Below are 14,751 nucleotides of genomic sequence, written 5' to 3' on the forward strand. Positions count from 1 at the left end.
TAATCACATTCTACTTTATTATGATTAAAAAGTCTATACTGAAGTATAGGATTCGAAGGGCCTTTCCTAAAAATAATAAATGGTTTATATCTAAAACCATCAACAAACATCATCTGCAATGGGGCTAAATTAGAAACATTCCCAATAAGATCAGAAGTGAAACAAGGATGCCCATTGTCACCTCTATTATTTAACATTGTACTGGAAATACTAGGAGTAGCAATTAGAGAAGAAAAAGAAATTGAAGGTATTAAAATAAGCAATGAGGAGACAAAGTTATCACTCTTTGCAGATGATATGATGTCTACTTAAAAAGTCCTAAAGAATCAACTAAAAAGTTATTGGAAATAATCAACATCTTTAGCAAAGTTGCAGGATACAAAATAGTTGCACATAAATCATCAGCATTCCTATATATTTCCAACACATTGAAACAGCAAGAGGTAGAAAGAGAAATCCCACTTAAAATCACCCTAGACAATATAAAATACTTAGGAATCTATCTACCAAGACAAACACAGGAATTATAACAGTGATTCCCAAAGTGGGCACTACCTCCCCCTGGTGGGTGCTGCAGTGATCCAGGGAAGCGGTGATGGCCACACTTTTTTTTTATTACATTCTATTCTAAGTTCAATAAATAGTTTCATAATTTCCAGAGGGCGCTAATTAATATTGTTTCTGGAAAGGGGGAGGTAGGCCAAAACAGTTTACGAAACCCTTTCTACACAATTAAAACTAGATGTAAACAATTGGAAAAACATTGAGTCCTCATGGGGAGGATGAGATAACATAGTAAAAATGACCTATACTTATCAAACTAACAAGAAACTTTTTTACTAAATTAGAAAAAAAAACTATAACAAAGTTCATTTGGAAGAACAAAAGATCAAGAATATCAAGGGAAATAATGAAAAAAAATATAAAGGAAGGTGACCTAGCAGTACCAGATCTTAAACTGTACTATAAAGCAGTAATCATCAAAACAATATGGTATTGGCGAAGTGACAGAAGGGAGGATCAGTGGAATAGATTAGGGGTAAGCAACCTCAGCAAGACAGTTTTCAATAACCCCAAAGAACCCAGCTTAGGAGACAAAAACCCAGTATTTGATAAAAACTGCTGGGAAAATTGAAAAACAATAGGGGAGAGATTTGGTCTAGATCAACATCTCACACCCTATATCAAGATAACCTCAGAATGGGTGAATGACTTGAATATAAAGAAGGAAACTATAAGTAAACAGTGAGCACAGAATAGTATACCTGTCAAACCTCTGAGAAAGGAAAGATTTTAAAACCAAGCAAGAACTAGAAAGAAATTACAAAATCTAAAATAAATAATTTTGACTACATCAAACTAAAAAGTTTTTGTACAGAAAAAAAACAATGCTACCAAAATTAGAAGGGAAGCAACAAATTGGGAAAAAAATATTTATAACAAAAGACTCAGACAAAGGTCTAATTACTCAACTACACAAGGAGCTAAATCAATTTTACAAAAAATCAAGCCATCCCCAATCGATAAATGGGCAAGGGATGTGAATAGGCAATTTTCAGATAAAGAAATCAAAACTATCAATAAGCACATGAGAAAGTGTTCTAAATCTCTAATAATTAGAGAAATTCAAATCAAAACAACTCTGAGGTATCACCTCACACCTAGCAGATTGGCTAAAATGATAGCAGGGGAGAGTAATAAATGTTGGATGGGATGTGGTGAAAATGGGACATTAATGTATTGCTGGTGGAGTTGTAAATTGATCCAACCATTCTGGATGGCAATTTGGAACTATACTCAAAGGGTTTTAAAAGACTATCTGCCTTTTCATCCAGCCATAGCACTGCTTGGTTCATGCCCTAAAGAGATAATAAGGAAAAAGACTTGTACAAAAATATTTATAGCTGCGCTTTTTATGGTTGCAAAAAATTGGAAAATGAGAGAATGTCCTTCAATTGGGGAATGGCTGAAAAAATTGTGGTATCTGTTGGTGATGGAATACTATTGAGCTCAAAGTAATAAAGAACTGGAGGAATTCCATGTGAACTGGAATGACCTCCAGGAACTGATGCAGAGTGAAAGGAGCAGAACCAGGAGAACATTGTACACAGAGACTGATACACTGTGGTACAATCGAACATAACGGACTTCTCTACTAGCAGCAATGCAAGGATCCAGAGCAAGGCTGAGGGACTTACGAGAAAGAAAACCAGCCACATTCAGAGGAAGAACTGTGGGAGGAGAAACACAGAGGAAAAAATAACTCCTTGAACACATGGGCTGATGTAGATATTATTGGGGATGTAGACACTAAATGATAACTCTAGTCCAACTATCAATAATATGAAATTAGGTCTTAATCAATGATACATGTAAAACTCAGTGGAAATGTGTGTCGGCAAAGGGGGGTTGGGAGGGTTGGGGAGAGGGAAAGAACATGAAACATGTAACTATGGGAAAATATTCAAAATATAATTTAAAAAATAAAAAATTAAAAGTCTGTACTGATGGCTATTTTAAAATTTTAATATCTGAAGTCAACAGAAGAAAATAGAATTTATTAAGCAGCATAGTAATAGTTAGTCTTAGGTACTCAGGAAATGACTTTGGCACACAATGAAGGGAACAATGGAGAAGTGAAAGAATTGAGACAGAGAGACCAATTAAGAGATAGAGTAGTAGTCTATATAGTAATATAGCTATAACAGTCCAGGTAAGAGATGATGAAGCCTTAACTAGAGTGAAGAAGTGTTGTAGATTGAGAAATGATAAGATTTTCAAAATAATTTGAATATGTGAAATTAGAAGTGAAGAGAGAAGAAAAATGTTGATGATGCAGACTAGAAGAGCAGTTAGGCACTCCATAGTAATAAGGGAGGATTAGTTATGAAGGGAAGAGATATTGACTTCTTTGCTGACATCTTGAGCTTCCTGTACTTATAGAAGATCAAAAAGGGAAAAGAGACATCAAATAATAACATATAAATTCAAGAAGGTTTTTTAAGCTTGGAGATACCACGGTATATTTTATAGGAACAGAAATGTAAACAGATGGAAAACAATTCCATAAATTCCATAAGCTTTGACTTGTTCTTTTCCCTATTTGTTATGCAATAACACAGGACTATGCAACTCTAAGACCTGTAACCTAGTAGGAAAAACCAGAGAGGAACTGACCCAAATTTGACTGGATAGTATGCAAAATTATATAATCTCAGATGGTGATTCAAGAATAATTTGCATTTTGAGCTGGGATCTAAAAGATTCTGAATTCCCAAACTAATGAAAATCTTCTTTTCCTACTGAGCAAAGAATTCATATTAAGTGGACATAAGCAAGAAAAATGTTCTCTCTTTCCTGATACCACTGTGAATTGTCCAGTAGGTGGCAGTAGACTTGGTTACTCTGGGAAAGAGGATGTCTCTAACAGTCTGAGGATCAGTCTGTACCTGTTCTCAGATAATACAGAAGATACTGTTGATGGCTTACATATACATTGAGCCCTTCTAAGAAACATATCATGGGACTTTCTGGAAGATCCAGGAGATGCAGTGGGTTTTATTACATCCTGACCATTATGTGTCTCAATTCTTCCAGTTCGAAGAGGAGTATAAATATAGATGGATTAGTAAATTTTCAACAACCAGCTTTCCAAGGGAAAAGAAAAATGTATGCATGGAACTTTTAAGTTTATTCTACTTCATCAACATTTTATCTTTCCCTTCCTTAAATTTATGTTATCAAAGGTAGACAGCAGACAGACAGACAGCCAGATAGATAGACAGATAGATAGATCAAGTCCTGATTCTAGTGATTCATGATTTCTGAAGTGAGAAGACTTACACTGAAAATTTAAAAATCAGTTCTTTCAAGTCAGTAAGAACTGACTCCAGGATACCCTGGATATGAGGGAACATGTCTGTGAGTGGGAATTATAATTCCTATGAACTACTGTTGTACAAAGAATAAGAAAAAAAATGGCCTCATAAGGAAGCAGAGGTATCTGGGAGAAGGTCCAGAAATCCTAAAATAAACAAAGAAAAAAGAAATTAGTACAAAAGGTAAATTCACTCTCTGCTAATTTAATAAAATTAAAAAGGATTAAGGTACCTTCCTAATGAGAAATGTACTGGGGGGTTTCTTGCCTCTGCAGCTCAGGGAGGGGACTCAACACAAAGGAAGGCAGCTGCTCTTCTCCACATTAAATAGAGGAAGTCATGCAAATTGGGCTCCTCCCTCTAAGCATGAAAGCCAGCACAAAACCCGTGTCTGCTGTTCTGGGAGAGGAGCTTCTTCTTTATGAGAACTTTCTCTCCTAAGGATTAACACTGAGTACCTAAACCATGGGTTTTGGATTAATTGGAATTTTCATTCTTTCTATTTTGCAAGGTAATTTTGTTTTTGTTTGTCTTTTGGGGGAAGAAAACACTCTTTGAAGGGATAGATTTCTTTAATCTATCTTTCAATGACTCTTTGCTTGCAGGTGTCCATTGTGATATTCAGCTGGTGGAGTCTGGGGGAGATGTGAGACAGCCTGGAGGATCCCTGAAACTCTCCTGCAAAGCCTCTGGATTCACCTTCAGCAGCTATTACATGAGTTGGGTTCGCCAGGCTCCAGGGAAGGGGCTGGAGTGGATCTCAGAAATTAGTAATAGTGCAGGTAGCACATACTATGCAGACTCTGTGAAAGGGCGATTCACCATCTCCAGGGACAATGGCAACAGCCTGCTGCACCTGCAGATGAATTCCCTGAAAGCTGAGGACACAGCCATGTATTACTGTGCAAGAGACACAGTGAGGGAGAGGAGTGAGAGAGCAGACATAAACCATTTCCTTTGGAGAGGCCTTGTGGAGAATGACAGAGAGAGGGAAGTCAAGAATATTCAGAATAAGGAAACCATTTATAATAACAGGTGAAGAGTAAGGTAGACAAGTTTATTTTCGATATTTCTGGTTTTGTCTCAAATCTCAGAGAACAGCTCTATAGCTATCAACTTGTCTCTGAGACTTTCCTATTTCTGAGTCAGAGTGGGGATGTATCCTTTTAATGGATTATAGGTTTCATACATGGCACCTAATTTTTCTGAATTTGTCAAACACAAGGCACAGACAGTATCAAATGAGAAATCAGAAATTATCTAAAATTTGCTATGTTGCATCCTGTAGACATTTCATGTACACTAAGCACATGGAAACATACCTAAGTAGGAAAGCCGGTTATCATGCTGAATCACTCTGAGAGTGTCTATTTTATTTCATTTTTTTCCATGTGGTTTCTTCACATTATTTTATTTATTCTTAGAATATTTTTCTATGGTTACATGATTCATGTTCTCTCCCTCTCCTCTTCCCTTCCCCCTGCTGGAGCTGATAAGCAATTCCACAGTTTTATACATGTCTTATTATTTAAACCTATTTTCATATTGCTCATATTTGGAAAGAGTAAATTTTCTAAAACCACAACCAAAAATCATATACTCATATAACCAAGTGATAAATCATGTTTTTCTTCTGCATTTCTACTCCCATAAGTCTTTCTCTGGATGTGGAAAGCATTATTTTTTCATAAATTTCTCAGAATTGTTCTTGATCATTGCATTTTTATTAGTTTCAGAGTCTTATTACATTTAATTGTCCCAAATGTTTCACTTTCTGCGTACAATGTTCTCCTGGTTCTGCTCCTTTCACTCTTCATCAGTTCCTGGAGATTTTTCCAGTTCACATAGAAATTCTCCAGTGCATCATTCCTTATAGCACAATAGTATTCCACCTCAATCATATGCCACAATTTGCTCAGCCATTCCCCAATCGAGGAACACCCATTGAGGAACACCCCTTTGTTTTCCAATTTTTTGCCAACACAAAAATTGTAGCTATTAATATTTTTGTACAAATTTTTTATCTCTTTGGAATACAAACCCTGTAGTGGTATAGCTGGACCAAAGTGTTCATGCAATCTTTGAAGTCCCTTTGGGCATAATTCCAAATTGCCTTCCAATTCACAACTCTACCATCAATGAATTAGTGTCCCAATTTTGGTACATCCTCTCCAAGGTTTATTATTTCCCTTTCCTGTCATATTAACCAGTCTGCTAGGTGTGAGGTGGTACCTCAGAATTGTTTTGATTTGCATTTCTCTAATCAGGAGGAATTTAGAACACTTTTTCATGTGACAATTAATAGTTTTGATTTCTTCATCTGAAAACTGCTTATTCATATCCTTGGACCATTTGTCAATTGGTGAATGGCTTGATTTCTTATATATTTGACTTAATTCCTTATGTATTTGGGAACTTAAACCTTTGTCAGAGATTTTTGTTATAAAAATTTGTTCCCAGTTTGTTGCTTCCCTTCAAACTTTGGTTGCATTGGCTTTGCTAGTACAAAAAATTTTTCAATTTAATATAATCAAAATTATTCATTTTACATCTTTTAATGTTCTCTGTCTCCTGCTTGGTCCTAAATTTCCTTATTTCCCATAGGTCTGACAGGTATATACTATTCTATGTCCACCTAATTTATTTATGATTTCACTCTTTACTTTTCAAAAGGTAAAAACCCATTTTGAATTTATCTTGGTATAGGGTATAAGATGTTGATCTAAATCTATTTTTTTCCATACTGTTTTCCAATTTTCCCAACAGTTTTTGTCAAATTTTTTTTTTATTTTTTATCCTAGGACTCCATTCTAGGACCATAGGGCCACAACCAGTAGGCAATGGGACACACAGTCGCTCAGGGTCACCCAGCTGGGAAGTGTCTGAGCCCGGACTTGAACCGAGGACCTTTCGTCTCTAGGCCTGGCTCTCAATCCACTGAGCTAGCCCAGCTGCCCCTACTTTAGGTTGCAGTTTCTTTAGCAGATGTAGTTTTTACAGGGTGGGGTTGCTAGCCCCACGCCCAACCCTCCTCCTTTTTCATCCAGGCTAGGGACCATCCTTAGCCCAGGAGTGGTAACGGTCACTATTTTGTCAAATAGTGAATTCTTATTCAAATAGCTGGAATCTTTGGGTTTATCAAACACTAGCTTGCTGAGGTCATTTTCTCCTAGTCTATTCCATTGATTCACCCTTCTCTTAGCCATTACCATATTGTTTTGCTGCTCACTTCTTTGTAGTACAGTTTAAGATCTGGTACTGGTAGGCCCTCAACTTTCCTTTTTTTCCATTAGTTCCCTTGATATTCTTGATCTTTTGTTCTTCCAGATGAACTTTGTTATAACTTTTTCTAATTCTATAAAAAAAAAACTTTTTTTGGTAGTTCGATAGGTATGGCATAGGAACATACTGAATATGATAGGTATATACTGAATAAGTAAATTGGTTTAGGTAGGATTGTCATTTTTACTATATTAGTTCATCCTACCCATGAGCAATTAATGTTTTTCCAATTGTTTAGATCTATTTTTATTTGTGTGAAAAATATTTTGTAGTTGTAGCTATATAATTCCTGAGTTTGTCTTGGCAGATAAATTCCCAAATATTTTATATTACCTAGAGTTATTTTAAATAGAATTTCCCTTTCTAACTTTTGCTGCTGAGTTTTATTGGAAAGATATAGAAATGCTGATGATTTATATGGGTTTATTTTATTCCCTGAAACTTTGCTAAAGTTGTTAATTATTTCCACTAGCCTTTTAGTTGATTTCCTAGGATTCTCTAAGTATACCATCATATCATCTGCAAAGAGTAATCATTTAGTCTCCTCATTGCCTACTTTAATTCCTTCAACTTCTTTTTTTTTCTCTAATTGCTACCACTAGCATTTCCAGTACAATATTAAATAATAGTGGTGATAATGGGCATCCTTGCTTCACTTCTCATCTTTTTGGGAAGGCTTCTAATTTATCCCTATTGCAGATAATACTTGCTGATGGTTTTAAATCAATACTGTTTAGTATTGTGATGAAAGACCCTTCTATTCATATACTTTCTAGTGCACTGTATTTTGTCAAAAGCTTTTTCTGCATCTATTGAAATAATCATGTAATTTTTGTTAGTTTGGTTATTGATATGGTCAGTCATGTGGATGGTTTTCCTAATATTAAACCAGCCTTGCATTCTTGGTATATATCCTACCTGGTCATAGTGAATAATCCTTCTGTAGGCTATGAATCTAAGTGGGGTAAATTTTGTCAGAACCCCAAGAAGGCAAGGGCAATTGAGGATGGTTGGAACCAGGGAATAAAAGGGGGAACCTCAAGCAGAGCTGGCACTCTGGGTTTTGGGGGAGCTGGGAAGGAGGATAGTGTAAACCAGATACTCTTAGGCCTACCAAACCTCAGACCAGAAGAGCCTAGTGCTTTCAACCCTGTAACCATTTATGGTATCCTGTCCTAACCAAACCTGATTACTGCTGCTGTTGAAAGATCTTATAGGCAGTTAGTTGTTTCAGATCATCAGGGGCAGTAGCACCCACTTTGGGAATGTGTGGGTGAAAGTGAAGGGATGGAGGTAGGATGGTAGGACAGATGGGAGAAAGGAGAGAGGAAGGTAGAGGAAGGGAAAGGAAGGTAGCGGTCCCCAGCCCCCTGGTGGTGGAAATTGACCAGAGCCCTCAAATGAATGATCTGAGAGCAGCTTTAGGGTTAGAATAGCTAGGTTTTATTTTAATTAGAAAGGGAAAGGTCTAGGGAAAACTAGGAGGTAGGAAGAAAGGGAAAAAGGCGCCAAGAGAGAGATCAGGGTTTCAGGGTAGAGAGAGCCCAGCCAGCCTCCAACATCCAAGAGGGAAAAGGCGCCAAACTTTCCCTTTTATACTTTCCCTGACCCCCCCCACCCCACCCCACCCAAAGGAAGTGGGAGGTGTCAGGGGAAGTTGTAGCAGAGAGAGTCCTGGGAGACATAGTCTTCCAGGGCTTATAATAATTTCAAATGACACAGGAATCACTGGTTTAAACCAAACATTCTGAAACACCCTCATTCTCTCTTCCACTGGTCCCTGGAAAAGACTGCCCATTCTCCAAACAAGTCTTTATGGAACGAAAGATGAATTGTCTTATCCTCTTTGAGAATGGGAAGATCTCCACTCCTGATGTCCTCTGACATGCACATCTATACTTTCTGTTTTAATAAATTATTTTATTCAACCAGAACTCCTCAGAATTTGAGGTTTAGGTTTTCATTAATGGACACTAGTCCAGTAGCTAGATGATTATTTATTAAATGAGAAAAATATGATTTTGGTAATAACAGAACTAATTTAACAAAAGCTTCATATTCCCTTTAATTACAGCATCATGTTCCTCCTATTTGTATATGAAAAAATATATATATATGTGTGTGTATTCATATGTCCATATTTACAAATATGTATGTAATATACCTACAGATAGCAATAAAAAGAAATCCATGTTTTAAGACTTTGCCCTGATTAAATGAAGAAAAATCAAGAAAAAGCATTGGGAAGTCCAGGAATAAGTCCAGTTGTATCCAGCTCTTATAACCAGAGTAAGCATCTTCCAAACAAAAGCAAATATTGATTAAATCAGGCAGTTATGATGAGGTAAGATTAGTGCCATCTCAGCTCCTTCCTAAATATTTTGACTGGTCCACAATTTGAATGAGGAGATGGGGTTAGGGAAGCATGTGCCTCACTATCTTAAGTAGTGGTCTTCCTTGTAGTTAAGATTAAAAACAAAGTTTTTAAAAGAGGCCCTCAGACTTCAACCTTCCCTTATCAGAACTACATAAATCAAAATAAAAAAATCAATAAGAGAGGAATAAGGGAAGCGAAAGAATTGTAAGAAAAATTAGCCTTAATCAATATCTGGAGAAAATTGAATAGGGATAAAAATGAATATACTTTCTTTTCAGCAGCACATACTACATATGCAAAAATTGACCATGTATTAGGGCATGAAAACATCACAGACAAATGCAGAAAAGCAGAAATAATAAATGCAACTTTTTCAGATCATAATGTGAAAAAATTATTAATAAGGGTTCAATGGAGAGGCAAATTTAAAACTAATTGGAAATTAAATAATCGAATTCTTCAAAACTGGTGGATCAAAGAAATTGAACAAGTCATGAATGAACTCGCTAAGAAAAGATCCCCAGGGCCAGATGGATTCATAAGTGAATTCTATCAATCATTTAAAGAACAACTAATCTTAATACAACATAACTATTTGACAAAATAAGCAAAAAATAAATTTTACTAAATTCCTTGTATGCCACAAATATGATGCTGATTCCCAAGTCAAGAAGACCAAAAACAGAGAAAGAAAACTATAGACCAATCTCTTTAATGAACATAGATGCAAAAATCTTAAATAAAATGTTCCCAAAGAGTCTACAGCAAGGGTAAGATCAGCAAGCTGCAGGCAGGAAGGCACCAAGCCTCCAGAGGGAGATGGGTGGAAAAGCAGTTGGAATGCTTCCCCCAGTCAAGTACAGGTCCTGCTGAAAACTACTTGAAGAAGTAGATCAGTGGCTTCCTTTTGAGAACTGAGTAAAAACTCCCTTAATGAAGTGGAAAGGTTGTGTGAATTGAATCCTCACTGGTTTAAACTGACATGCTGCTTCAGATAGAATTTGTGATGGACAAGGTCATCAAGGTCAGCCAGTGAACACCAAAGAGACATCTGTGAGTGGTCAAGACTAGATAAGATATTGGAGTGATTAACAAAACTTTTCACTCATTCCCAAAGTTTATATTGGGATCTTGCCCAAAGCTTTGAGGCTAGAAGTTCCTTTCTGTCCAGAGACATGAAAGAGTTTTATTCATAGAAAAAGAGGTTTAGGATGATGAATGGTGTAAGGGCTGTTGGATTGGCCCCAGGTTTATATCAAGGTTTACATATTTATTGAGGGTGTAGGGATTTGGCAATACCCATCCCAGGGAAATCTCCACCTTTTCCCAGAATAGCCCATCCATGAACATTTCCATGTGTGGTGTAGATTTTAAAATTAATATTCAATGCCTCCAGAGTATGGGATTTTATAAGGATTTATTAATATAAAATTTGAAAACTAGAGAAACTTGGGGAAACAGTCCCTACTCACCCCACATGGCTGCAAGCTGCTGGCCTCCCAGCATAACACACCACACCATCCACGTGCAAGAGAGAGCCCCTGGCCATGCCTACCGAAATTAAATATAGACCCCGAAACCCAAGTACAATATGCAAAGCTTAAGGAAATATGGGTAATATAGGAAGGGAGTTTGGGTAATGTAGTTTCAGGGGGTACAACTTTACAGTGGAAAACCCTGGAAAATGGGTATGTAAGGAAGGAGGGTACAAATGTGGCTTATATATTGACCAAGGAAAGGAGAAGGAGGGATTTAGCTCTGAGGTCATTCTTATAGACCCACTTCTATATGGCAAAGTTTAAGATTCTGCCTCTACAGAACTGCCCAAATGTTCTTGAACAAGAAGGGAAATAGAAATTTAAGAATCCACCAACCACCACCAGAAAGAGATCCCCATTTATGAATCCTAGGACTATTATAGCTGAACACCAGAACTCACAGTTGAAGTAGAAAATATAGTAAGCAGTTAGAAAAAATAATTCAAATATCGTGGAACTACAGTCAGCATTAAACAGGACTTAAAGTTTCTACAAAAAGCACTAAAGGCGTGAAATATGGCATTCCACAAGAAAAAAAAGATGTAGGACAATGAAGAGTTGCCTACCCAGTGAAACGTATAGGGGAAGAAATACATATTTAATTAAATAGAAAACTTTTAGGGATTCCTGACAAAATGAGGAGAGCTGAAAGAAAATCCATTGATTGAATTTGACTGTAAAAGAAAGCATAAAAAAGGTAAAGAGAAAAGAAAAAAGTCAATTGACTTAATAGGGGTGTTGATCACATTCCTACACAGGAAAATGTTAACTAAAATACTTGAGAAATCCATGATGCAAAAGATACTGAATGTAATCATGGGAAACAATGAGGTTAAATTAATTTAATTACTGGAAAAGATGATAACTAAGTTACTTAAGATATCTATGATGTATGAAATGTGTATGGTACTTAGATTATTTAGAATGCTTAATTTATGGAAGAATAGTGTGAGAGAGCTTTGAGATAAAAACCCAAGATTCAGGACAGGATTTTTTGCAAGAATTCAAGACTCCAAAATTTAGCTTAAAATAAAAAAAGAAATTTATTAATTTGGAAGTCTTGTTGAGAGGCTAGGAGACAGTGTGCAGGTGGAACACTGCCTTGCTGAGGAGAAGGGGTATCAGGATTTTATACCCTTTTGACAACAGAGATTATGTGACAAAGGATGAAGATGGGTCTCTGGAACTTAAGATGAGTCATGTGATTATGCCCTATGCTTCAAAGTCAAAAAGGGGTGAACCATGAAGCTTAGAGGATAATCAGATATCTGGGATGTAAAATAGATCAAGAGCAAGTGGGGATGTGCTTATCTGTGCTCATCAAGAATAAAGGGAGGGGATTTCCAAAGGTGGAACGAAGATGAAGGAGTAATCCAGAGCAACTCTGTGCCACCATGACAATCTCTCTGACGAATATTAAAATATCATCACAAAACAAATACAGGAGTGAAAGAACCAACAGGGAGACAGAGTGAAACAATTTTCAAGAAAAGAAAAAACCAAAAGTTAGGCAAAGATCATCTGGGGCATGGGGATGAGAGGAGAGGAGAGCCAGCAAGAAGTTGTAGCAAGGAGGGAAGAGCAAGCCGAGAACAAACCACACATCTCTCACCCTACATCTGCTGACCAAGGTTTGGGAACCTATTCCCAAGTCAACATTCAGAACCTGAAATCCTGCCTGGGCAAATAGTGGTACAAACCAATCCATACCCCTTGAAATTTCAAACCTGTGGAGAAGTCCAGAGCCCAACCCTGGGAATTCTAGTCTGAGTTTGAGATAAGGACTTAGTTCTGTTATATGGAAGATATAAGTTTAGTAGGATAATGAAGGTTTTTCAGAGGACAGATGCATGAGACCTACAAGGAAAGATTCTGGAATGCTGGAAGGAAGGGTTAAGCTTAAACTCTGGATTTGAACCTGGAGGGAGTGGCTGCCAAGTCCTGAGGGATTTGATCCTTTCAGTGTTGCTGTCCTGGTTGCTGTGTGTCCTTGAAGAAAGAGTCTGTGATCCTGTCACTAGTATCAACATCCATCTGTTTTCACTGTCAGTAACCACTGTCTGGGTCCAGTAGGACCTGGGACCTACCCTGGGTCCCTGACTAATCTGTCACAGACCAGCATCTCTAGTAATTACTGTAAGAATGAAATTTGGGAGATGCCATCTTTAAGTATATATATGTATTTTCTATGGACACGTGGAAATTATCAAACTACATTTCCCATGGTCCAACGGGTTTCTGGTTCCGGTTCTTTGGGCGTGGGGAAGCCTACGTCTCCACGCAGAGAACAGTTTAAATCTCCTGGGTTAGGGGGGAGTTGCCTCTTGGCCAGCAGACTCAGGAAGAGAGGTAACAGTAATAGCTGGGGAGGCAGTTTTGAATTCTTACTAGCAAGTGGTCTAATAACTTTATCTATCAGCATGGCTTTAATTAAAATACTAATTTATATATTTATCTCAGCCTTTATCATTTTTTATCGTAATAATTTTGGCAACCTTACAAAATTTGGAAATCGAATTCTCAATTTTTCAGATAGCCTTTCAGAAACGATAGCCATGCCTGCTTTTTGGTCTTCTGGCTCAGCTCTTTTGAGAACTTTTTTAAAAAAGGAAAATGGCTTTTTGTGCCATGCTTTTGCTAAAAGCAACAGCATGTTTTTGCCTCAGGTGGGACTCAGCCAGCCAGTCTAGCCCAAACCACCTTGGGAGGTAAGGCCAGCCATTTCTGGCTTTTGGCTTTAAAACTAAAATGCTGGAGCCCAACCAGTGTGTCTCTGCTGCTGATCTCCTGACTCCAGACCCGAACTCCATTCCTGCCGTACTACAAGCCTGCCAGCGTTCCAGTCCCTGTGATCTCCGAGCCGCTTTTCCTGCAGCTGGTGCTGCTAGTTCTGCTAAGTCCTAGAACCCCGAGCCCCAACAGCTATGACCCTGGGCTACTGCTTTTGCTAAGATCTTCGGAGACTTCCGCCACTGCTCCTTAGGATTTGGTATTGTTCCCACTACCCCATCTCTTGGTTTGGTATTGGCCTGCATTCTAGACCTCCACGTGTTTCTCTAAAGACCTAATTTAGGCAACCCCCACCCCCACAAGCTCTACGTAGTATTTTCTACAAAACTGACTTTAAGCTTTTTCTCTAGCCCTAAGTCCATGACCCGACACCACGTGGGCCTAGCGTTTATCCTTAATCGGGCTGAATGGCCTATTCACCCCCATGCCTGCTCAGAACTTTGAACTGAGAGCAAAGACTGATTATTAAAAAACCCCTTAAACTCAGCAGAACTCAATTAGAAGAACCTTAAATTGAACAAGGGGTAGACTTTTAAACCTCAAAACTGAATGTGTTTTATTTCTGTTTTAAAGAGATTTGTATCTTACTGTATTTTGCTAATTAGTGTTTTGTAAATTAATCTTGCTTATTTCGTTGATTTTCCTGTTACACTGAATCATTTTAAGTTAATGAAGTTTGTGGCTGCTAGATTAATTCTGTTTATGATTTTATTTGTAACTCCCAAATAATGAGAAAAATCTATTAGAACTGGTAAGAGGTTTTGACCAGCTTGTTACCCTAATACTCACATTATATTTCCTACACATTTTTTATGTTGTAACTTGCCTTATGTATACTGGATTTATAGAGCACATGTCTTTTAAAACTTATTCTGTCTTGGTAAAG

General features: G+C 37.4%; 1 gene segment (V, D, J or C); it reads left to right on the forward strand.

The window, feature by feature from the left end:
- The first annotated feature begins 4,322 nt into the window (after positions 1-4,322).
- LOC123233929 lies at positions 4,323-13,979 on the forward strand. The segment is given in 3 exon segments: positions 4,323-4,389; positions 4,484-4,794; positions 13,842-13,979. Coding segments are annotated over 3 exon segments (495 nt in total).
- The last annotated feature ends 772 nt before the right edge of the window (positions 13,980-14,751 follow it).

This window comes from Gracilinanus agilis, chromosome 2 (assembly GCF_016433145.1).
Source record: "Gracilinanus agilis isolate LMUSP501 chromosome 2, AgileGrace, whole genome shotgun sequence".
In the NCBI taxonomy this organism is placed as follows: domain Eukaryota; kingdom Metazoa; phylum Chordata; class Mammalia; order Didelphimorphia; family Didelphidae; genus Gracilinanus; species Gracilinanus agilis.